Raw genomic sequence first — 25,988 nt, 5'->3', positions numbered from 1 at the left:
TATCTCACACACTTTAGGGATATTTGGGATAGTTCATGTCTAAATTAAAAGATCAGAACAATAAACGACCTTTAAAGCCTATGTATTCATTTATTCATTCATTCATTCATTCATTCATTCATTCATTCATCTATCTTCTAACATTACCCTGGTATAGATCCTGTGCTTCCTTAATGTGACACTTTTATATTCCCTTGACCTGTTTAGACGTTTTTATACTCCATTTTCTCCTCCTGTTTGTCCACCAATCCACTATCTTTGCCAGAAAAGAAATGAATAAAATGGACACTTTTTTTTTTTATTTTTTTTTTTAATTTGGTTTTCTCACTTTTGGTTCGGAAATAAAACCGTAATGTTTGTGAGTCTCTTTTCATTTCCAGAGGTGGATATGATAATTTGGCCAGGAATTTAACTGACAAAAAGCTGAGACATCTACCCGCAGTTTATTCTTGTAGAGTAGCACCAGGATACATACAAAGACACTGCTATTAAAACAAAACAAAAAAGAAGTTTTGTTTGGAGTACAGGTTATCAATTCTTAATTCAACCCAGCTGATAGTCTTTCCAGCGCATGGGGAAAGTGAGGACAGGCCCCAGGTGTGATAATTAGGTGCGAAATATTTTGCATTGGTGTTCAGCAGACTTCTTTTTCAAAGCAGTAGGAACAGTCTGGGAGAACTGGCTGTTAGATGTGTGCGGTCTGATTTTGATTAAGAATGGCCTCAGTGAGAGTAGCGGTCCGAGTTCGTCCTCTGAACAAAAGGTAGGTAGACTGACTGATTCTATTTCGTCCAAGCTTTGCTAAGAAAGGCATAATTTTGACCTGAGTTTCACGTTCCCACAGAGAAAAGCAGTTATCGTCGAAGGTGATAATTCATGTTAACGGCACCACCACATCTATTAAAAAGGTATTTTATCACGAAAATAAAAAATGCACTCCACTGTAGTTTATGAACTTTTTTTTTCTTACGAGCAAGATTTTTCTTGTTGAAATTCCAGCCTTCACCTGTTCGAGGGGACGAGCTGAGGAACAGAGGGAAGAGCTTTTCTTTTGACTTCTCATATGATTCAACTGACAGAGAAAGCCCCATATTTGCATCCCAGGAGAGGGTATCTGACTTCTTCCTGTTTTCGTTTTATCCATCCAAGTCCTGTGTATTTTATGCATTTTTTTTTTTTTTTTTTTTTTTTTTTTTGTTACCTGATATTTTTACTATCGCTTTTTGCGGCTGATTTTAGATTTTTCATGACCTGGGCTCTGATGTACTGAAGGCTGCCTTTGATGGGTTCAATACCTGCATCTTTGCCTATGGCCAAACAGGCTCAGGAAAGTCTTACACCATGATGGGTCATACAGTAAGTAAGGCCTTGTTTTCTTTCTCAGCCCTATTAGGTTAAAGAGCCATTTTTAGATGTATCTTCCAGGGTAGCCAACCTATTAACATTCTTAGATTACTTCTAACTTGATTGCCAAATGTGCCCTGTAAATAAGCCCTGTGGGATGTTAAAATATTCCCAACATTGTAGCGCTTGCTTTGCAGAATAGCCCAGTAGTGGTAACCCAGTGTGCACAGGCTTCTCACCACAGTAGAGGCTGACTGATGGCAGCCTCATCAGAGGTCCCTCCCCTTCTTTTCATTTATCTCCATGTTTCTCCCAACTAATCAGAAAATGTGATGAGGGCAGCAACCCAAAGCTTTTTTTTCTACTCACCTTGCACAGCAATGGAAATTTCACATTACCAATGAGGATTCTGCTTGTCTACCAGGAGACATGTGCAAGGTCATCAGCAGAGCTTCTGTCAACATCCCAGATAATTATATATGCCTCTTAATGCTTACTATCTGTTACTTGGTAATTAAAACAAGAGGCCATGCAGCTCAGAGTGGAATTGCTTTTATGCTTCAGTAACTCCATATCAGATGAGCTGTTGTTTGTGTTGTTCAGCAGTCTTTGCATGTGCTGAATTGTGGTCATAGCATAGACACTCAAATTAAGAGAACATAATGGATGCAAAATGAAATTGTCATTTTAAAGTACACTGTGTGTATCATTGTGTAGTACGAGTTCTAAATGCAACATTTTCTGCTTTTGATGTGTTAGGAGGATAAAGGTTTAATCCCACGGATCTGTGAAGGCTTATTCTGGGAGATATCTCAAAGAAGCAAGAGTGATGCTGTGTCATTCCGTACAGAGGTCAGGTAAGGAACCAGCATACATGCACTGATGCTTCTTTTCTATCTTAGTCAGGGTGCAGGACTGTTAATTTTGGTGTTGTTCTGTTTTAACCTAACTGTAATTCAGTCATTTTAAAGCCAGAAAAATACTAAAGTAAGGTTTTATTACTATAATCAAAGTCCAAAATGGTATCTAGTCACATCAATACCCATTTCATGTCTCAGCTCTGCTCTTAAATGATTATGTTCAGAGACAAAATTGGGGAATTTCAGCCTGTCAAGCTACTGTGAAACCACTATTCAGCCTTTCAGCTTTAGAAATGGTGAATATCTTGAAAATGAAATGAGTGAGTGATGTTATTTTGACAAATAACACATTTGTACTATAATTATTGGGATATACCCAGCAGAGGTGTGACTTGCACATGGCTCTCATAAATAAATTCTTTGTGTGTTATCAGAAATTCAAGTATTATCCTCAGTATAACAGGAAAAACCTTTTACTTGCAAACATGAAAAACACTGAATTTCTGTGTGTTTTGTTTTTGTTTTTTTAAGACAGGATATGGTCATAATTAAAAGTGCTTTAATTCCCAATGCACACAGCATAAATGATGGTTTCATAGAGTATGGTTTCTGTTATGAGTCAGGCTCCAATTTCTCAACAAATTAATGTTAAAGTGCTTTAAAATCTAAAACTGATGGTAATGCTTGGGTAGGATATGTGTTTGTAAGATTCCAGGTATTAAAATATTTGGAGAATTTTTTTTTTTTTTTTTTAACATTAGAACAGTATCATTCATCTCCCACTGTCAGGTTTTTCTGCCATGTCCTAAGGTCATGTTCTCCACTGGGGACTTTGGTCTGGCTTTCTTCTGAAACCTATGACTGTTTTTATCTTTGTTGTGCCAGCTGTGTGGGTAGCTTCCTTGAAAGCAATTTCATCCCAGCATTGTAAAACATCATTCTGTATTCTGCAACGAGGTTCTGATAGTTGGTGTCATGTGTAACTGGCTTAATAATCCTCCCTGCTTTGTTATTGTAATAATGGCAGCTATGTCTCTAGTCATTTAGAAACCATCTAATATTGTAGCCCATTTGAGTTCTCCACAGTGCCAGAAAACAACCTGCATGGCTACATCCACAGGATAAGATCTCTGCCATTTCATTACTGTCACGCTCTTGTAAAGTCTAATTGCTCCATGCCTTGCATTACTTTTAAAATCAGCCACTCAGTCTAGTCCTTTTGCTTTTTGAACACATAGTACGACTGAAGCCTTCTTTACATGTGTTTGTAGATTCATTGTCAAAGCAAGCAGAACAATGCAAGCGCATTAATTTGGCTGTAAACCTGCTGTGCATCTCTTTTCATAGTGAATGGTGAATAGCAACTTGTCTTGTCCTCACCCAGGACTGTGCCATACAGACATCAACACTGAAACCCTTCATTAAATTGTGCCTTTGTGGCTTTGGTGCAGTCTTGGGTCAGATAATGCATTTGTGTTTCTTTCTCGCCACAAGCTATTTAGAGATCTACAATGAGCGTGTGCAGGACCTTCTGAAGAAGAGAACTACACCTACAGATGGCGGATGCTTGAAAGTGAGAGAGCACCCCAGAGATGGACCCTATGTTGAGAGTAAGACAGGGTTATACTCTCCATGCCAAGATTCATCATCTCAGCTAAGTTTATATGAAGTGTGGAAAAATTAACACACAAAACTGCAACTTATGTGTAGATCTGTCCAAGCACTTGATACATAACCACCGTGACATGGAGGACCTGATCATTCTCGGCAACACCAACCGCACCACAGCCAGCACAGGCATGAATGACTTAAGCAGCCGCTCCCATGCCATCTTAACCATCAGCTTCACACAGGTGAACTGTAGTGTTCAGAAGTTCTCCATGCTGCCATGTCTCATGTTGTCAGTTTGAGTTGGGATAAATATTCTTTTTAAGTCTCCCTGAAAACTGTTTGGATGTTGGTAAAGGCCATTTCTCAAGAGCTTTAATTAGCCCAGTGTATCCATTTTATGTAGTTTTATCCCTTTTCATCTTCAAAGGCTTTTTCATTTTTTTCCATCTTAAGTAGCACTTTTTGTCGTGATACTGCGTAAGTATTCCTCTGTGATGTTGCCTCTTTTGAACTAGACAAGGATTGCTCAGTAATGTTTTTCCGCGCCACAGGCGTGGTTTGATTCAGAGTTGCCACGTGAGACGCTGAGTAAGATCCACCTGGTAGACCTGGCAGGCAGTGAGAGAGCTGATGCCACACACACCACAGGCACCAGGCTGAAGGAAGGCGCCAACATCAACAAATCCCTGGTCACCCTGGGCAGTGTGATCTCAGCTTTGGGTAAATGGCAGTCACAGATACTGACACCAAATGACTCCACATCTTTATCTAGTAATAAGATAGTCAGTGTTCTATATGAGGACAATGATTTTTGTTCACCTTGAAGTCGCTTAACCAATTTCAAAATAAGACACAGCATGGATGTAATTTTTCTAGTCTGTCTGTTTTACAGCTTTTTTTAACTGCAATTAAAACATTGAACATTCAACCATTCAACACTGAAGTAAAAAAAAAAAATAAAAACATTTGCTCCGATAAAATTATGGCTGGAATTAAACTCACTATTAAATTGTATTTAGGAACTTAGCAAAGTTGAGGCCTTGGTGCAAACTAATAACACTTTTTGAGGATTAATATTGGTTAGTGAGTCTTTTTCTCCCAAAATGGATCTATAGAGCTTTAGATGAAACACTTCATCTTACGGGAAGGTTCCCCGAGGCAGTGTTTGTTGGTTTGAATCACTGAACTGGCAGGAGCTAATGTGCTACGGGAGAGTTTAGAATTGCTCTTCCCCCTCCCTCAACACCCACAGCTGAAATGCCCTTGAGCAAGGCAACGTACCCCCTTGCCTCCCCTAACTGCTCCCTGGGTGCTGTGCTGCAGCTGCTCACTGCTCCTGTCTTTGTGTTCACTGCTCACAGATGGGTTAAATGCAGAGGTCAAAGAGAGTGAGAGTGTGTGTGTGGCATGCATGTATATATGTATGTGTGTATATATAAAATAAATAAATAATAGAGAGAGAGAGAGAGAGAATTAACTTTTCTTTTTATGACCTCCCAGCCGACCTTTGTGTAGGAGGACAGTCAACAAATAAGAAGAAGCAGATCTTCATTCCTTACAGAGACTCTGTGCTGACATGGCTACTAAAAGACAGCCTGGGTGGAAACTCCATGACTACTATGATAGCAAGTAGGAACTGTAAAGACATTTCAGGCTGTTTTCAGAAAATGTTTGTTGCTATTTTTATTCTTGCCTTCTTGAAAATGTCTTTAAAAAGAAGAAGGTAATGTTAACCACACAATCCTTTTTTGTTTTTCATGCAGTAATATTTCACCACTTGTCATACCTGTGTATATTTCTTCCTGGCAACCTCTCACGGCAGCTGTTTCTCCTGCTGACGTTAACTATGGGGAGACACTGAGCACTTTGCGCTACGCCAGCCGAGCTAAGAACATAGTGAACTCTCCTACAGTGAATGAAGATGGCAGTGTGAAGGTTATCAGAGAGCTGCAGGCAGAGGTTACCAGGCTCCGAAGGCTACTAGAAGAAGCCAGTCAGGTCCTGCATATGTTTAAGCTCACGTAAAAGGCGATCAAGGATACTACAATACTCTCTATATGTTGACAGTCTTTTATTCAAAGGTTATATTGTGGGTTGGGCTGTCTTTTGACTACTACTCTAGGTCTCCCGTGGGGAGCCGTCTTCCTCTGTGAAAGTAGAGAAGGAGTTGCATCTCAATGAGGAAAAGGTGAGTCATCCTGTCAAATGGAGAACAGGGGTTTTGATGTTATTCTTTGTAAATCATAACACCTGTTACTCCCCTCAGGTTCTTGCACTGACCAAAAAGTGGACCAGCAAATGGGGTGAGACTCAGAGTATTCTGCAGGTACAACAATGATTGATTCATGTCTTTAAAACTGTCTTTAAACTTAGTAAAATCAGACACTGCATTTTAGCTAGAAGCAATGGGAGCTTGAGCTACCAGTTTGTTAAAACAAACTTTTTTTACTTTACGCTGATGAAAAGCTCAAGTGAGCTTTTGTGTAAATATCTTGGAGCAAATTTAACATTGATTAGTTTGGCTCACAGAGGCCTAGTACTGTACGTTTGATTCTTTGACATGAGCTAGAGGATAACAAGACAGTAACCGGAGAGAAGTGTTTGAACTGCTCTGTTCCAGTGAACCAGTTTGTTGTACGTCTTTAATTTAATCAGATAGTATTATAAAGATTTACAAAACCCAGTAGTTTGACATCTACCCAACTTTACTTTTGTACAGAGTTGAGTAAACGTTTTATAACATGTGGTGCCCTTATATAGTAAAAGTTGCATTTATTTATTTATTATTTTTTTTCAAAGATTTGTGTCTTCAAGACTTCTTTTGCTTATGTTTTGTTGCCTACCTTGTTTTTTCTTTCTTTTTCAATCCCCAACATCCAAAGTTGTGTTTGAATAATGATGGAAAATTATGCAATTTGAAACTTGGTACAGAAGAACAAGTAGAATAGAAGACCCCTGAGTGCACAGACTGTTGAGGCTTCATTAATTTTAACCCTAACAATCAACAAAACGGCAAGCTCCCAGCAGCTTTGGCATATGTTGCTGCTTGCAGTATTGACATCCTACCAGCTGGTGTCACTGCAAGTCTTGTGAACAGCCCCAGCCACCTCATGGACTGGAAATGGTAATGAGTAGTAGATTCGACCTGGCATTTAAATTTAATTTTCGATCCATTCAGATTTAAATGGCATCCAAAAGCACAGTTCTTGTAATGACTAAAGTTATTGTGTGACAGTGTTTGGGGAGTGTGACAAAGGGAAACAGAACAGATATGCCTCCTTCTTCAACCCAATATGGTTTCTCTGAGGCTGCGACAGGGTGGCAGCATCCTTACAAGACTCCAAGCTGCAACAAAAAAAATGCCAGTTTGCCAGCACAGAGTTTACACTGAACACTTTTTCTCTGTTGAATTTGTGCCCAACCTCCCAAATAACACCAAATGTCATCTGTTTGGGACTCATCATGTTCAGCCAAGTAGCCTGTTGCATTATGCATTGAACTGTGAGGCGTGCCAGTCATGAAGAGTATGGAGTTGACTTTTTGTCTCCATTATACATTCTAGCAGTACATTTTCTTTGTTTTTTGCGTGGGTTTAAAGTGTTGTGTTGACGTCTGATTAGATTTGTATTTTGACCTTGTCCCAGATGATGACCAGAAGATGTCAGATTGCTTTTGTGAAGCTATAAATTTAAGAAGACATGGATTAAGACTTTTAAATATGTTTTACATGAATGTTGGTTATATGTGCATGTTGGGTAATTAACATTCTACTCTGTATGGTGGTTATCAGGTGACATTTAGTGGCTTGACGGCCCTTTATTCATGACAGTGTATTGGAACTCATTACCAGCTGTCACTGCTCCTAATTAAGAGGTCTTGATTATTGACATATGGCACTTTCATTTCTGGCTGTCTAGAATATTAATTAGAGTTACTGTATTGTAAATCTGTTTGCGTGTTCAAGTGGTGATGACTTTATGCTCAGAGACATTGTCTATCTCTACTGGCAGAGCTGACAAATGCACCTTTAGACCTGTGTCCACCCATGTAAATGCACCTGTTATAATGCATGCTTTGATGTGACACCTAGGTGAAAAGGCCACTGTACTGGTGACCAGCAGGCACACTGGTGTTGCCGGAACTGAAGTGTTTGATGAATGACTTTATGGATTTGACATTTGTCTTCCTGTGCATTTGCATTTTGCCAGAGTGAAAAATGATAAGGGGGATTCCTGCATGGAAAGCTGCACAGACATTAGAGGTGGTGTCTTTACTCCGTTCAGTACAGAGAAACACATCTAGCCCCCAGTTTGAAGTTGCCCATTTCAAAATTCAGCACACGTTCTTGACATACAAAAGCCTAATCAATTGGAGAAATTTAAAATAGCCTGCAACATGTTGTTTAAAAGGAATGGTCCTGATATAATCTACCCTCCACATTTAAGTGTTTGTTACACACACTGCATCATCTCCATCTCTAGCACATGGTTTTTTTAAATTGAGAGCAGTCGTCTTCGATGCTTCAAGTCTCATATATTTTGTGTTCAATTCTGTTGCTGAGAGCTAGATGAAAATTTCTGCTCGGGCTGTAAGGAGAGGAGTATGGAGACGAGCTGACCAAGAGCGGTGTAAACAGAATTTTGAATTCTGTATTCAAAGCAGATTTAGAATGCAAAGTTATTCATCGTCAGCTTCCCAGATTGGTTACAGGGCATGTGGGGAAGAGAAAGTAATTAATATAAGATGGATTCCAGAGCAGCCTCTTACCAGACAGAGACGGCAACAGATTGAGAGAACAAAAAAGGCAGGAAGAGGGTGAAGTGAAATGTTGTTCTACTGCAGGGGTGTGTGTGTGTGTGTGTGTGTGTGTGTGTGTGTGTGTGTGAGAGAGTGTGTGAGTGGATAAAAACTACATAATATACACAGAGCTAATGGTACACACACACACAGATTTGTGAGTAGTTTTATTTCACAAGTGCAGTTGCTCTCTGTTCCCCCAGCCACCCTCTCGGGTCCCTACGTTACACAGCGTGGTGGGAGGAACCCCCATTTCAATAAGATAAAATGAACCGCAGTCTTTCTTTGATCCTAGTAGTCTTTGTATTTCCTGAACATGTTACACTCAGCACAAAGGCACAATTTAAGCTCTGAATGCTCTGAGCCTTGTTCTGTTTAATGTCAATTTACCACATACTGTCAGCAGTTATACATCATAGTCAGTCATTATCGCATTTCATGACCGTTACATATTCCTGTCTTTGATTCTTCACATGCCATAATCTAAATCTTGGCTCCAAAATAGGTGAGGTTTCTTAATCTAATTCACAAAAATGTGTTATTTGGCAGCGTTTGAAACACACATGGTGAGCACAGGTTTTCGAATAAGGACTAAAATCTTCTTAGTAGGGCCTTAAAAAACTATTGGTAGGAGGGTTCGATCCGTTTGATTTCTCACATTCTTTAAACAAATGACACAAAGTATGAGAATACGTGAAAATTCAGAATATATTGTCCACCTGTGCAAAGTGACAACCATTAATTGACATGAGATGCAATAGGACACGTGGCAGGAGAAGTGCTCCAGAAGAGCTTTTGGATGAATCGCTCTCTAGATTTTTAACCACGAGTTGCATCCTGGTGCTGATAGCTGGAGTGGATATCAAGATAATTACACAACACACTCGTATTATAACCACAACAGCAACTGTCTGGATGAGAACCTGCTTTTACATGTAGCTCACGCACAAGTAACAACGTGGTGGGTTTAAAAAAAAAAAAAAAACAAAAAACATAAGATGCCAGTTCCTGTCTGTGAGTTCACTTTGGTTATACTCCCCTATCACTTCAAACAAAAGGCATCATGCCATTTTGAAAACTGGCCATGGAATTGCCTTTGTCCTTTACACATTATTCTTTCAACTTTTATAAAGAGCAGAAAGCTGGGATATAAATACAGCTTTCAAGGATATTAACCTTTAAATGTAATTTAGCAATTCATATGTAGAAGTGTATCTCTCTTGTTCAAGATTTAGTACCTGTGTATCCATTCTGTTGGCAAGTTGCTCTACTTGACAAGGCTGATGGGCAGTCGGAAAGAGTCATTGGTTGGCCTAGTAATGCAGTGTTTTGAAACCAAGTCGGGAACCTGAACTGTCAAAGCGCTGAGAAAATCCATTAAAAATTCTGGCCAGCCACAGATGATGGCTTTTAATGGAAGCCTAAATGCTGCACCGAGCCTGGCTGCTGGTCTAGGCCACAGTTAATTACAGTATGCTCACCAGCTGCCTCGATCTCAAAGCAAACTTTTTTTTTGTCCTCATAGTGTGAACACGCACAGACTGACTGGGTGTGGCACAGACCAACTTTCTCTCATATGTGTGCAAATGTGGGGAGAAAATGAGAGGATCTCATCTGTTCCTGGTGTCTGAGGAAAGTGACACAGTGCATTAATCTGCCAGGCTGCTCCTCACCTCTAATGAAGTCTCTGAAAAATCCCTTTTAATTAAGTACAGGGGCTGGGGTCGATACCTCTCCTTCTTCATTAGAAAAAGGATTTCTCCCATCTCACAATGAGTGAGGTGGTGCCGGTGGTGGACACCTCTCTCACTTCTAAGTCCAATCTGTACGAAAGAGAGCAGGAGGAGGTTGAAAGAGAGGGGAACTAGTTTATGCAGCGTGTTGGTTCTGAATTCTCCATATGTGAGATTTTCTGCTCTGCCTCTTGGGAAGGTACTTAAGATAATCCATGGCAATGTGTGGCATTAGTCCACCAGTTTAACAGGAAGAATACTTTTGATAGGGCCACTCATACTTGGGTAGGCTCGGGGTTATTGAGCCACAGCCATTGCCCTGGGAGGAAAAGGTTACTGCCCTTGAACACAGAGTTAAGTTTCTCTGTGTGGCTTAATTCAGGGTGTCTTTTGAACCCAGTGGGTCATACAAGGCTAAATGTTTAATTTCTTTCTGAATAATTGGCAAATTAACTGCTCAACAAACTCATTATGTCTGCAGCTTGTCTGGCCTTTTTTTTTCTTAAAGCTTGACTCATTCCTTTTTTACTTAAGTTTAGAAATAAAAATAAAATGACATTTTACACAAAGTTAAATGAACATCACCACTTGACAGACGACAGGCACACATGATGTAAGGTGGTGTGACTCTTGCTTTAAGTTTGCTCAGCAACAATTGTTGGAGGCAATGAAGCGGTGTATGGAGCAGATCAGAGGTTTAAGTGTAGCCGACCTGTGCTTTAGAAATGGCTTTCAAGGATTAAATCAGTTTCTCTACTTGTTACATTTCTTTGGAGAGGTGCTGAAACACCATTAAATACATATTAAGCAGAGATTTCTGGACTTTGGAGTTGTGATCTAACTCTAATGTGTCATTACAGTGCAGTATTAATCAATAGGTTTAGTGTGAAATAGATGCTAGCTTGCTGCGGTTTTATTCAAACACGTCATGTTTTCATGCCATGAGAATGAAAACTGAGAGTGCATCTAGGAAATAGTCTTATGATTCATTTTACCACAGTTATTCACTTTCTTCACTATTCGTGGAAAAAAAAAAAAAAAAAAAAAGCCTTTTAGCTTGATGATTAAGCCATAGCATGCTTTCCACTTAACGTGTGCATATAAGGCAGAGAAATTCACTGTTGCTTGACCTTCAACGTAACACTTTCTGACACATTCTAGATGACATAGTACAAGCTGAAGTTTGTTGCTGTTGAACTTGGCATACTTTACAAGCTCGGGAGTATTTTAATAGCAACATACAGTGTTGATAGCTGTGTATCAATAAAGGCAATGATGCATGGTATACAACCCACCTGTATGTGTGTGGGTGGTGGCACTGCGTCTGTTTCGCTCGCTGAACACAATGTACAGTTTGACTCTCACCACGATAATCTGAATGATTTATGGTGTCTCTCTTGCCGTTAGCCACTCTACTGCCTCATGGTGACACATGGTTGGAACGCCGCTATTCCACGTGGCCTTCAGGCAAGGAAGAGCAGTCATAAAGAATTCAGTTTTCTGCTGGTTGCCATTAAATGTCTGTCAGCATTTTTATTTTTTATCGCGTGCCATTCCAGCTACAGGCTATTGAAATATTTTTTTTCCTCACTTTTGTGTCCTATAGGAGGAGACTGTGGCTCTGAGGAAGGAGGGGAGTGGAGTGGTCCTGGACTGCCAGTTACCTCATCTGATAGGCATCGAAAAAGATCTACTCAGCACTGGCATCATCCTGTATTATTTGAAAGTAAATACAGCATATGAACGTGATATAATTCACACATTACTGTATGATTTTTCTCAGAAATCATTACCAGCCGTGCTTCACTGACTGTCAAATAACGCCTTGCATGCTATATTACGACCTTTGAATCTCTTCTGTAGGAGGGGAGAACCCTGATCGGGAGTGACAAAGCGTCATGCAATCAGGATATTGGTGAGTCAAGGTCACTACAGTATATTCCCAGCTGCTGTGTTATCCACCACACTGAAAGTAAGCAGTATTTATTTGTATGCTTTCATATTTATTTGCATTGTAGTGTGCCATGGGCCTGGGCTCCTCAGTGAACATTGTGTGCTTGAGAACCGTGCTGGGACCGTGACTCTGATCCCTCAGGATGGTGCACTGTGTTCAGTCAATGGCTCTGTGGTCACCAGTCCCTGCCAACTGACTCAGGGTGAGGATTTCTGCAAAGATAATATGCTCATGATATTCTTTAATGAACGGGGGAGGAGGGAGCAAGTCATATCTGTAATAATGAAGAAGAATGAGGATTTGTCTCTCAGGTTCACAATTATTTTGCCAGTGGGAGGCAATAACACTTCCATCCATCCATGAATGCAGTTATATGAGATCACTGCATCACATCTGCAAATGAAATCCACTTTGTCCCTGGCTCCCCAATGGCAGCGCACTCAGGACATGAGTGGATTGTGAACATAGCTCTCCACAGGGCAGATGCCATTTCTCTTACTAAACATTTTGAAGGGCGAGAGGCCCTGGACAAAGCTTCAGACAAAGCCCCAGGCCCTCCATTTAATTGGCAGATGGAGTTGATAGGGCCAACAGGTTTGAAGTGGGCCAGATCATTAACCTTTCAAAGGACAGAGCCAAGCCGAGCTGAAACTCCTGCCCCTCTGAGCCGACCCTGCTTGCCGGGGCTGGGAGCTTTCACTGCTTACTGCCTCCTCATCCACACTGCTTTGCTTTCCAGAGATAAAAACTGCACACAGAGCCAGGCAGCGCAAGGCTGGGCTACGCTAGTCTCTTTTATAACCATTTCAATTTATCCAATATCCCCCCTCAGAAACGGCTGCATCTGAAGCTATTTTCTTGAACAAATGATAGTAATTTTCAGTCCAAAAGCAGCTGGAATCCATCACAGACTGCCCTCTCAGGTGCTTTGTCACTCGTCAGAAGTCATTAGTAGCAGCAAGATTAGTATTTGCTGTGCTGAGAGAGGAGGTGGAGAATTGAGAGAAACCTAGAGAAAATCTGTGGATATGGCGAAATGAGTGCAGGTCTGATATATAAACTCTAATATCACTTCAGTTCTATAGCCTTACAAGACTTCAGAAGTTTCCTTGGACCATTTTCTCTGGTAAATCATCCCCATGGCTGAGGTCACTGCCAATCACATGGGAGATTGTGTTCCTCATGGCAATTCATTCACTTTACCTCAGCGGAGGAAAATGTTTGAGAACTTTTGTTCTATTTGTTAAGTTTTCCCAAGTCCTCTGCTATCCCACAATGACAGGAAGATTCCCATGGTCAAAGCATTTTGCTCTTCACCTTTTTATGCTTTATAGATACTGTGCCACACCCACAAAGATTTCCTGGCAGACTTTCAACACCATTACTGTCACTTGAAACACATCACATTTTGCCTCTGCCAGTCTTTCTCATAGTGTAATGCATAATTCAGTGGTTGCTGTAGCATTTATGCCAAATAGCAAAGTTGGTAAGTCAGATGGTGGATTGCCACTTTTTTTCATGATTTATGTTTTTGGTTTTGCTCCAGGTGCCATCATACAACTAGGAAGGGGAAAAATACTGAGGTTTAACCACCCAACTGAAGCTGCCCAGCTCAAAGTGAAATGCCAGGTACAGACAGTGCCCCCACCACAGACAAGCCCGACTGTGTTCGTACGCTGTTGTGCTGTTTTTGTGGAGCTGAGGGAGCGTCTTTCAGAAAAGACATTGCCTCAACTGCATTTTCTACTGGTAATTTTGTAAAAACAAGTCAGCATCATGCATTTTTCCACAACTACCAGCTGTAATACCTGCTTCCTACAGCAAACATTGCTCATGTTGAAGCCTTGTTCAAATTTCACTCCACATCAAAAACTCCACAAACCACAACAGTATAATCCATGCAGATTCATTCTGATGAGAATAAGAACTTCAGCCCGCTTCTCAGCTGCTACTGCTTGTTTTTGCCTGTTGAGCATGAAACTCTGATTAACAGGCTCACAAAAAAGCTGCGCACCAGCACATTGTGCACAAATCTCTCCACAAGGCTGAACCGTTTTCAACCTTAGAAAAGCGCTCTATTTCTGAGAGGAGGCCAGGTGCAGCAGCATTCAGAACTGTCTGCTTTTTGTCCATCTTGCGACCGATCCCTCTTGGCTTTCATTAACTTTCATTTAAAGAAGCATTGTGTTAATTCTCCTAAAGAAACCACAACCTGTGTTTCACTCCAATAATGTTAAAGTATTATTAAAGTTTGGGTTACATGAACTTAAGTGGGTGTTAGAATAAAAAACCCTCAAGTGTTTATGTGCTTGGAAGAATTAAGTACATTTAAAATGAGCAAATATTGCCTGAAAACGTCAAACCAATAAATCAGAAAATGACAAGTTTACTGCAGTTTTACATATGTTTTCTTTTCCTGTTCTTTCCATATCTACAGAGTTATGGAGAAATGCATTTATTATTTATTAGTAAATTCTACTGAGAGTGCCTGAACAATGAAAACAATGAACTGTCAAGTGTATAAAAAGTATTCACCCCCTTGGACATCAAATCACAGATGTAATTAGATTTTTTTTTTTTTGGCAGGGTTTATGTCAAAGTTGTTTAAGCTGAAGTTGCAATCTAAGATGAATTATTGATTATATAGTAAGCTATAACTGCTAGTTTGTCAAGTTCCTAGCAATTGCTATGGTGATATTACAAGAATATTGCCACATTTACTGAAAAATGTCAAGTAGGAAATATATAAAAGATACAAGAAAAGTACTGTAAGGTTGATCATTAAAAAATGCAAAAACCGGGACAGCTGAAAATATGCATAGAGCAACCATTCTGTATGTGTGAGGGACTTGGTGAATACCGTGGAAGAGCTACAGGCTTCTATTCCTGAGATGTTTAACACTGTGCATACAAATGCTGTTGCCCAGAGTGCTTCACTACTTACAGTTTTACAGTAGAGTGAAAGTTGCTGTTGAAGAAAATGTTCAAAGGACACATATTTATATTAAACTGAAAAACTGAAGTGACTATGCTGAGGTAACCGGCTTCTGAGAACAAGAACTGTTAATAACAGAATCTGATAATACTGCGATGATGCTCACTGTATTTTGAAATTAAATTGATTCCAGTCTTGTATACATTTTCAGTAAAATAGGTTATTTAAGCATGTGAAAGACAATGACTGTAAAGCCTACAACTTAAATTAAGTCCCCTTTTAAGCATTTACTCCAGTGTGTCATAACATATTATATGTTGTAAAATTGAGTCACACACCATTTTATAAATACAGCTGTACTTCTGGTTTTTGGCAGCTTTCTGCTCTTTGCATTATTGAAAATTGCACACTATTACTTCCAAGTAAAGTACAGACATTAAGGCCCTGCTGTGGTTCTAAGAAGAGTCTTCACCATTTATTTTTAACATAGATTCCAAATGAGATGGTCTCAGGAGTTCCACATTTGCTCAGTCTGAAAATGAGCTAGGACACACAGAGTACAGTGTGTTCCTGTTTTGTAAAAAGTGGATTTTAAAATGGTCTATTTCAACAGTGGCAAATTGTATTACATTCCCTCTTAGAGTGAAAATGTGCAAAGAACAGTGCTCAAAATAAACTGTAAAAACTATATGAAACCACAAGAATGGACCAGGTTCCGCATCACAGCTGCTTTCTCTCAGCCAATGTCTATATGTATGGCCCTGTCATTTTAATATACAATAGCTTTGTGCTGCTTATCCTCATCCTCTAATTATTCCAGAAATGAGATTTTGACAAATCCCCATATGTTGTCAAAGTTCTTCAATCTTCTCCCTTATGTTGTGTGAAAAACAGTGACATGAATATTGATGACATACAGTTTAAACTATAATTAAACCATTGTGTAATTGCAACTATTACATAGGCAGCTGTCACGTATAAAAATATACACTCTTACCCAGATTTTCATTTCACAGTGCTGTCTCATTCTGTTGTCTGCAGAGCAGGCTGCTGTCTGCCTTCAGCTTGTCCTTGACTGACATGTCCAAATCTACTGAGAATCTGTCCAAGGCGATGCTGCAGAATCCAGGGTGAGACATACACAGACGTGTGTACTCTGTGACCCAAGCACAACTGAACCCGCTCCACCTCAATCTCCACAATATGCCTGCTTATTTAGTAGCATTCATTGGACGCATAGACCAAATCAAAGCTATAAATCATGGCAGCATTTCTGTGAGGAGAGGTGAGAACATGCAAAAAGCCATTCTGAAGGGTTCATGCTGAGCCAGTGGAAATCAGAGGGCGTTTTTCTCCTACAACCAAGGGCATGTCCCATAACAGCCTCTGGTGCAGCAGGTAGTGAACTGCCCTGTGTTCCTTTTCCAAAATCACCTGAAGTTCAGCTCCCCAGAAAATTCCCGCAATGCATTGTTTTGAAATGAGACACTGTGGTGTATTGTTTTATTGTAAATGTACATTATGAGGATTACGACCCACCTGTTGTTGCCTGTACCTGTTGACTGCATCTCAGTTGAGATTATTGTCACACAACAGGTGTACACAAATATGTTGAAGCTCAAACCCTCAAGGATGCAAATTCAAATGTGGCATATTCTGTACTGAGGAAGCCCCTCAGTCACAACAGGTAAACACTGTGACAACTGATTAAAATGATGGGTTTCATTTATGTACATTGGAGAAGGATTTAGTTCAGTTAAAGCCACTGTGTGACACTAGACTGAAAGCAAACCAGACATCATCAGTTTTTTTTACCTGCATTGTCTAATTCTTCTATAAAAATGTACCAACCATACTCTGAGAGACATTATGCTAATGTCACATCTTTATACCCTGCCTCTGCCTTGGAAGAGTGTGACAGGTCGTTGATCTGTCAGTGTCCCAGTGTTCTTTGAATTAGTGTCCAAAATCCAATTCACATTCGAGTGATTCACCACCTACTGAAATAGTAGTGAGCAATTTGAGACACACCCATGGTCTCTCGTGATATGAAACCCTGATGTTTTACAGCATGCGGAGCTGTCTGACATGTAATTTCCCTCACAGTGCTGTACTGCCAAAAAGCAGTGCTTTGGCTCATATAGCTCATTCTGCTTCCAGTCCGACACCTGCAACCCTGTGTAGATATAAAAGCGTGGATGCAGTTGTTTGCGTAAATAGAGGATTGCTACAATGCTACTATTAGTCGACTACACAGCTAAAAGCTGAGAGTGATGTTACAGAGTGGGTGGAAGATGGAGAAGAGGTGGACAGAGACTGAGCTTCTGTAGGCGTTAACGACAGATCAGCAGCCAGACTGTCAACAGTTGTTGTTTTTTTTTTTTTTTTTTTTTTAATAGTTTAGAAAACACAGACGGTTGACAAACTGAAGGAAAAACCAGCATAAAGTGTCTTAGTAAGGTGATGGGTCACCACATGCTGCCAGAACAGCTTCAATGCTCTTTTGGATTGATTCTCCAAGTCTCTGAACTCTAGTGGAGGGATGAACACCATTCTTCCTAAAGATATTCCCTCATTTGGTGTTTTGATGATGATCCCATTTGGACATATGTTTCTTCATAGGATAAAGGTGATCACACAGACAAACTGTAGATCAGTGCCTTTAATTTTTGCACCACTGAACTCACAGAAGTGCATTCATCTTTGTAATTGAGGGGTTTATGCACTGCAACCCTACTATAATATCTCTCTCTGTGTAATTGTCGACACACTGCTTTTGCTGACGCAGCTTGATCACATCCTGCACTAATATTCTCAGCCACCTGCAGAAGAGTTGCTCCTCTGCTTTTCCTGACATCGTGCTAATGCACGAACATCGTGGTCATCAAATGTGCTATATCGATCAGAATTTCCAGCCCTATTTGCTGACATCTTTTCTGTAGATCTAAATGTCACTTTAGTCACTGTTTGTATTGAAACAGTAGCCAGTGGAGCAGTTTTTGGCTCAGATCAGGTCTGGCATTAACATGCTTGTTGGACGATTTGATCACAGATGGTCAGCTCTAAGTATGTCGGTTCACACCTGGCATTGAAATGTGTCTCCACATGCATCTCGAGTCACCACTTGGGATTAAATCTAATTTCCCTGAGCTACATGAAAGTAAACATGTATTCCTAATGGGAAAGTGGTCTCAGACTTCTGGACCCCACAGTACATCATTTCCATTTGCAAAGACAAAATGCATAGTTGTTTTTAGCCAGTCCGACCATGACAGATGGGTCCGTTTTCAATGTGTTTGTGGTGGTCAATTTTTATATTGTCAAGCAGAAATAAATCAATGTATGGAAAACACTGGTGTGAAAATATTTTCAATCCATTATGAAGCTGTGGCGGGACTAATTGGAGTATGGCAGAGGACATCAGTTGAATTGGCAGTGCTTCAGTGTGACCCAGGAAACCTTCATGTACACACTCCTAAAAGAATGTGGACATATGCGACCCAGACCACCTTCGAATGAGGTCTGAGGTCTTAATGTGTCCTCAGTGCATCTTTAGTACATTCACACCTGTACAAGCTGTCTACTTGTGATCAGATTACCCAAGATGCATGTTAATGCAGGTATGAACAGGGCCACCTTGATACAAAATCTGAATTCACTGAGCCTGCTCAGCACTTCTATCACTGCCACAGAGCATGATTTAATGTTAATTGCTTAATTATACCATGCAGTGCTTCTATATGGAAGCATCTGCATTTGTCATATTTCTCCACTCATTTATTTAGGTTTTTCCTTTTATTTGTCACCTGTCTGTACAATATAGAAACAAATGCGGCACATTGGAAAATATACTTTATTCAATTCTCAGTAGGTCTCAATTTTTACTGAATATGCCTCATAAAATATTTAACGTGCATTCAGCTGACACTCTTGTTTTTTTTTGGTTTGTTTTTTTGACCTCTTCTGACCTTGCTCCAGCATCTGTTCAAGAACTCAAGATAGGCAGTGGGGGGGAGGTCTTTTTCATCTCTTGCTTAGATATGTATTCCATCCTTGTTCAGCTTGTTGTTAACATAGCAAGTACTCCCTTGCAGCAAGGACAGAATTGATCTTAAAGTTTACCCAATCATCTTAAAAATAACTCTGTGGTAAATAGGAGCAAATAATTCGAATTCTGATGGTGGCTCTGGATATCTGCTGAGCTCTGGGAACAACACAAGATATCAATGAGCTAACCTTCAGTTGCTCGAGGGGATGCTCCATAGCAACAAAAGCAACCTGCCCATTATCAGCTACATCAGTCGGATCAAAACATTTCACACTTGGGAGTTCTGACAGGAAGAGGCCAAACGCATTATCAAAAAGTCTGACCTGCGTTTAGAGCATTGGACCACTTAACATTCTTGTATTTATCCAGATCTTTGATTTAAATTTTTGGATGTGATATTCAAGTGCATTTATGTCAGATGACTGCAGATTTTCTCACCTGACCTTGCCTCTAAACATAATATTGATACAACATAATGTTCAAATTCACATAGTGCTTTAACTTAAGTATTTGTTCACATTTCCTATGGCCCTCTGCATTTTCTGTCCTATTTGAAGGAGCCTTTCAGAGGCTGCGCGTTAGAGAAGCAACATAAACACTGTAATGATGTAGTTGAGTCACTGAATGTGCTGATTTGAAGAGCAGACCATGCAGAATTTATTTTTTTATGGTAAAACAACTTAGGTATTTGTTTGGGGAAACATAAAATTATTAAAGTCAATCACTGACCTTTTACTCTGGAAACTTTCAAGACAGATACTCCAAGCTGAGACAAGAAATGACCCCATGCTTTTGTATTGTGTATAAATTCACAACTGTCCACAAGCCCTACTTTTTAGTAAAAGGTAGCCCACTGTGTTTGTTTCATTCTTTGTTAGATGGACTGTGTAACAAAGACAGTATATTGAAATGCAGCTCTTTCAAACCCAGCAAGTCTGAAACTCCCAGTGATGGAGCGGGCCAGCTGGTGTTTGACCACTGCTGCTTTTAATGGCCACCTTTAGCTCTGAGAGTCCCTCATCTGACGTTCCATCTCTGGCCAGAAGGCCAAGTGGTAACTTTACTGTTTGCCTCCTCCGACCACCAAAAGGCTGTTATTAGGAGCTCACATCTCCTGAAAGTGTTTTTACACTGGTTAACATCCATCACTGTAGGAGCTCCCGCATCATTATCACCTCCTGCCACAAGTTTTACTGCAGCTACAAAGATCTCTCCTTCCAACCTATCTAGCTCTGAAGGATTTTTTTGTGTCACTTTAGTCTAAGCTGTTCTTTGTAGTCATCATTCTAGGCGTCTCTTTAGAATATCTTGGTTAAAGTTTCTTTAAACTGCCACAAAACGAACTGGAAATGTTTAAAAGTATTGTTTAAGATATGTAAAAGGGTTTATATGAAAGGCTTCTTATATCATTTCTATGGCATATCTCATAAATCTGTGGATGTGCATGTGATGACTTGGAGGATGGAAGAGAGGCTCAACCAGCAGGAGGTGGCATGGCAGCAGGTCCAAGAGAGCCTGAACAGACGCAACTGCGACATCAAAAGACTTCCAAAGGAAAGCAGTGGGGCTCCCCATCAACGGAGAGCAGAAGAGAAGACGGGGGCAGAGACACAAGAAACTGGTAATGGGTAAGTTAGAGGGAGGCGAACTGTGATCTCTGTGGTGATGTTAATGAATCCTTTGTTTGTGTACCAGTTCAGTTCAATTGTTCCAGAGCAAGAACACTGTAAACCTCTGCATGTGAGTGATGTGTGCGCCACAGGAAAACATGCCGTTGATAAAATTTGTCTACTTGCATGATCTGGGATTCCCAGTCTAAGAAGCTAAGTACAGGACATCCTCTCTGCTGATCTTAAGGATCTGCAAAAATCCTTTAAGCATCACAACGACCTGCACTGTGCCCCTCTTGTTGACGATGTTAATGCTTTAGTGCTCCCGCTTTCCCCCCTCGTCAACCTGCTGTAACACACAAAGCTCAGCCAAAGCCGCTGTTTGATGTCAGAAATCATTCTGAGCTGTATATTTGGTTTTGGCTCCCCCCTCCAGAGTGCTGAGTATTGTATGTAAATCCTCAAATCAACATGCACAGATTCTATTTAATTTCACAGCTAGTAGAGTGGCTCTAATCTCATCCAGCCATTTGGGCTGTTTGCTTTTCAAATCTAATGGATGGTTTTTGTGAAGGGGGGTTGGGGTTATTGCAGTCTTGTCTTTTGCCTGCAAACTGTTTGAAGTCTCCAGTGTCACACCACAGCAAATAATTAAATTTGCCTTTGAAAACAAAGAGCCTGGCTGTATGCATAAGCATATAACCATGGCCGTATTGTGCACACGCCGCCTCATATCAAGACACAATTTTTGTTTTGTGATGGAATATGAAATGCATTATTTCATTCTTGTGTCATCACTGTGTCCTTTCTTCAGTCTGATGGATATGCTGGCTGCAGAGACAGTCGAGTCCAAAGTGCCAAGCAGCTGTCTCACTTCTGCCACATCAGAAAAGCTCATGACTACAGTATGTATTCACACGTTTTTCTACAGCTGCAATAAATTACTCTCTTGATTAGATATAGTAGAAGTAAGGAGTTAATCAAGCCATGGGTACAATTAAATATGACCTAATTGTTTTTAAGAAATTGAAGCTAAAAGCTAAAACAAAGAATGTATATAGTCAGAATTTTGAATTATTAGTTGCTTTTGTCTTTGCAAACCATAGCAAATGTCAGTACCTGCCCCCCCCTCTCCAGCCAGGCCCATACAGATTTTTATGAGGCATGAAATACTTTTTCCCTTGGCTTGTTCTGTTTGTTTATTATGCACATATTTAAACCCTATTACACTTTCCTGTAGGGGTTTCAAAGAAATGACACTCATTTTGTGAAAGCATAGTGCGATGAGAGCACTTTTGAAATATTTCTGTTTATACATGCACCTTGCTATTCTTCACTCCATTTTGCTGTGCATATATTTATGTATTCAAACATAACTGAATACATAAATAAACTTAAGTATTAGCTGGGTGAAATGGCTTGGTTTTTTGTTTTGTTTTTTTTTTTAGTTCCTTCTCAGTGGTGGCCTTAATTATTTTATGGTAAATTTCATAAAACAGGATTTTTAAATTATTCAGTATAAAATCTTGCAGTTTAAGATTTATTTCCACTCATTGTTTCTCCTTTTCTCATCCACCTACACAATGTAAACTAGGCCATACCTAGAAAATATCCTGTCCCTCAGACTAGTTTTGAGTTGGATGGAGACGCACTACAGGGTGGGGTAAACACCAGGGATGGCTGTGACCAGGAGAGGGACTTGTGTCATAAATCAAGGCCAGAGCTCATGTCTGAGAGACCGTGGAGAAAAGCTCAGAGTGCGGCTCGAGTTGCAAGTTATAAGAGAGAGGAGGTTTGGTCAGGGGATGCCAGCCTCCAGCAGATGAGTGTCCTGGGCCCGTGTGATGGATGTGGCATGAAGCCAGAGGGGAATGCTAACGAGATCCAAGGTGTCGTTGCTGACTGCTACAAGGGGAGACCTGACTCTGGTGGGAGCTCATTAGGCAGCATGTCCCACCTGCAGAGCAGTGGAGGAACTAGCTCCATGCCTGTCCTCCCACAGACCAACACCTCTCGGCTCTACAAAAAGCCTCTCAGTAGTCAGGTGCCCTGCTGTCCACCTGAGGAAACTGCCTTCGAGGGCCAGTTCAGCTGTGGAGAGATGGATGAATCTGGGGGCTTGGAGGAGAATCATGGAGTGTGTGTTACAGAGACTGCAGCGGCCACATCTCAAAACTCAGTGCTGGGCTCTTTGGTCAGCAGAGTTTCTTGGATGGTCCAGGATGCAGGGCGTCTCCTTTGGAGCTCTCACACAGTATTGCAGCAGGTCAGGGAAGAGGGACTACAGCCTGTTGGGGCCCGCTGGTCCAGTCATGTTGTGTCTCTATTGAGACAAAGTAATGTTGTGTCTGTGGTGAAAGACAGCAAGGTCTTCTCCATGGTTAAAGGGAGCTTTGTCTTCTCTGTGATCAAGGATAGTCAGATTTTCTCCACAGTGAAAGAACTACCGCTCATACAGCACATCCAGATGGAGATAACTCAGCACCTTCAGCCCGAGGAGGCAGCTCACATGATTCAGGGCTGCACTGATCCTGAAACCACACAACTCCCAGTCCAGACACCAACGCAAATCTTAAGCAAAGCAGAAGAACTGCCAGACGACATGCCACTAATCCCAGAAAATATCTGGACGAAGAATAAGAGTATTGGGGATCTGCCAAGAGAGCAAGACATTGTTGGTATTTATCTTAAACAAGGAGACAAACAGATCACAGAGCTGTTGCCAGTGAAACACATCAGTGAGCTGGAGGTCACCCATGCCTCTGAAGACAAACATCAGGCACTGGAGACCTCGGTGGCTCTGCAAAACATAAAGGATGTCCTAATCTTAAATCAGACATTGATAGACTTTCCTGATTCCCTTTCAAACCTGCAAACTCTGCCATTGCTAGACATGATGGATGCTTTGCGTTCCATCATCTCCATATCAGCGATCACCTCCCAGAAGGTTGTAGCTCTCTGTTGGCTGAATGTGGCTAAATGCAGCCAACCTGAGCCCCGTCCTGCCCTTCTGATCCTGGCGGAGACCGGCCTCTATACCCTGACCTCTGACTCTGGGCACCTGGTTTTGTTCCATCACCTCCCCTTGTTGCAGCTGAAGGAGGTGCAGATAGGCTTAGCAGGCCACAGTCTGCGTTTGATGGGCACTACAGAGGAGAGTATCCTGGGTGTCTATACCCACAGCCAGAAGCTTACCAGAGAGCTGTGCTGGGCCATACTTGGTGTAATCTGCCCTGGGGACAGCAGGCTCTCTCAGCACCCACTGCTGCACGAAGATTTGATGAAGATGTCTCTAGACTGGCAGGCTTATGTACCTGACCTGCTGCTGGATGCTGGTTTTAGGGTCTGCTGTCAGTTCCAGAAGAGTCTTGCTGATCTGGTTTACCTTCTTCATTGTAACATGGATCAAAAAACGGTCACTCTCGGAGAGGTACAGCTCCTACTGTACACAACTGTAGGGGTGTGCATCAGCCCCAGTACACGCATTGAGCCTCTCGCCCAGCTTTTACTTACTGATACCCACCTTGGTCTGGTGCAGGAGGATGCTGTCTTTCACCCGACTCCACACTCTGTCACCATAGCGCCCTGCTGTCCCCTATTCCATGACTTAACTCTTCGTCAGCGCTCAGATGTGCGCTGCGTGCTGGTGCATGATGAAGACAAGCGTGGAGCTGTCAGACTGGATGTAATCCTGGCAAATGTGAGGGGCAGGGGTCACCCTGAAAGCGTGACTAAGGCAGTCACCCACCCTGCACATGCTTCAAATTCATCTCCGCATGCAGAAGTGTGGAAATTAACTTTCAGTTGCTCCACTGAGGCCGCCTGCCTGATTAATCACTTGTCAAATGTCTGATCAGGAACTGAAAAGCCAGTAATGAACAGCCCATCCTGAAAACTCACTCACAGGGAGCAACAGCAAAAGTGCATCCCAGACAGTTCAAAGTAAAAACTTTACTGTTAGCTGACAGTGAAAACTATGACTTACTTTGAAATTATTGTATTGATTTGTTTTTCTAGAAGTTTTGGTCGTTTTAATGTCGCATGGCTTTAGTACTTGAATATTTTTATCTTTATAACACTTGAATTTCTTTGTTCTTTCATTGTTTTTGTTATTTACCCACTACTCCCCCACCTCCTTTATTATTTTTGTCAAAGTGGTTGTCGGTTTAATGTGTAATGTTTTAAATAATTAAGGGCTGGAGGTTCAACATAGAGTATCAAAAAATGTTTTGTAGTAATTTTGAAGGATTTTTAGATCTGACCAAATCATCTCACTGTCATGGTTACTTAAGTTGTGTATTATGTAAGTCATATCTATGTCAAGTTGTTGCCAATTTAAAATATTTTATCTCCAAATATCTGTTTAGAACTGGATATGGGTGAATATGTTTGTAAAAATAAAAGGAAGGTAAATCCACTGCTGCTCTTGAGTTTTGTTTACTACTTAGAATGCAGATAAGCTGATAGTTGAGCTTTTAAGATGGGAAAACAAAGAATTCAGAGTCTGATGCATTTCACTGCTTTCTCTAATGTCTAATAGTTGTCTTCCTATCATCTCCGTCAGGCTTCCTCTCTCTCTACCCTCCTCTCTGATGCTGGCATGCTTGCATAGGCACCTTTTTACTGTCAGCCTCTTCCTCTCTGCATGAATCTGTATTGCACTGTTATTACTAAACTCTCCACTAGAAAGGTGGACTCTGTGTCTGAGGTCAAGCTGAACCTTCACTTAACTGTTACTATCTGCACAGTGGATTTACCCCTGCCAGTCAGCATTGTTCATTCCAGGAGGAGCTGCTTTAAATTTTGGATGGGTTGATCATGCTGAATCTGAGAAAGAACTGGAGTTTGATTCACATCTCAAGAGTTGGAGCGAGAGACTGTCTGCTCCTTTTCTTGACTGAGTGACCCCATCCAGCATGGAAAATTACAGGGGCAATATAGTGCAATCAGTCCTCTTGTCTGCTCCAGCATGAAGGATGGAGATTTGGCCTTGAGTGAAGTACACATCACACCTGGTAGCGGTGAGGTTTGAGCCAGGATGAAAGCTTAGGGATGTGAAAGGGTTGTTTTTCTCTTTTGCTTGAGACAGTTAATTA

The 25,988-nt window shown here is 41.0% G+C and overlaps 1 protein-coding gene across 2 annotated transcripts; it reads left to right on the top strand.

The window, feature by feature from the left end:
• Positions 1–573: 573 nt before the first annotated feature.
• Positions 574–25,304, top strand: kif16bb (kinesin family member 16Bb). Of its 2 annotated transcripts, XM_071481183.1 has the most exons (20): positions 583–763; positions 845–908; positions 1,000–1,110; positions 1,240–1,356; positions 2,104–2,201; positions 3,699–3,814; positions 3,915–4,057; positions 4,367–4,535; positions 5,316–5,444; positions 5,638–5,813; positions 5,938–6,003; positions 6,082–6,141; positions 11,952–12,071; positions 12,209–12,260; positions 12,364–12,501; positions 13,846–13,928; positions 16,276–16,364; positions 20,743–20,910; positions 21,707–21,797; positions 22,487–25,304. In XM_071481183.1, the coding sequence occupies exons 1-20, from the start codon at positions 717–719 to the stop codon at positions 24,743–24,745; spliced, it is 4,296 nt and encodes a 1,431-aa protein (XP_071337284.1). In that variant the 5' UTR covers positions 583–716; the 3' UTR covers positions 24,746–25,304. The 2 variants fall into 2 exon arrangements, with proteins under 2 accessions (XP_071337285.1, XP_071337284.1); XM_071481184.1 differs by lacking the exons at positions 1,000–1,110; positions 1,240–1,356 and having other exon boundaries at positions 574–763.
• Positions 25,305–25,988: the final 684 nt, after the last annotated feature.

Source organism: Trachinotus anak, unplaced genomic scaffold, assembly GCF_046630095.1.
Source record: "Trachinotus anak isolate AG129_WGS33_773 ecotype Australia unplaced genomic scaffold, CSIRO_AGI_Tana_v1 ptg000007l, whole genome shotgun sequence".
NCBI lineage: Eukaryota > Metazoa > Chordata > Actinopteri > Carangiformes > Carangidae > Trachinotus > Trachinotus anak.
Note: the sequence above shows the minus strand (reverse complement) of the source record. Positions and strands in the feature narration are given on the sequence as shown.

Bases quoted from the DNA above. Each gene is read 5' to 3' on its own strand.
- kif16bb (XM_071481183.1), top strand. From the start codon at position 717: ATGGCCTCAGTGAGAGTAGCGGTCCGAGTTCGTCCTCTGAACAAAAG. The intron at 2,202-3,698 runs GTAAGGAACCAG...TCTCGCCACAAG, and splicing joins TCATTCCGTACAGAGGTCAG to CTATTTAGAGATCTACAATG. The intron at 16,365-20,742 runs GTGAGACATACA...GATGACTTGGAG, and splicing joins GCGATGCTGCAGAATCCAGG to GATGGAAGAGAGGCTCAACC.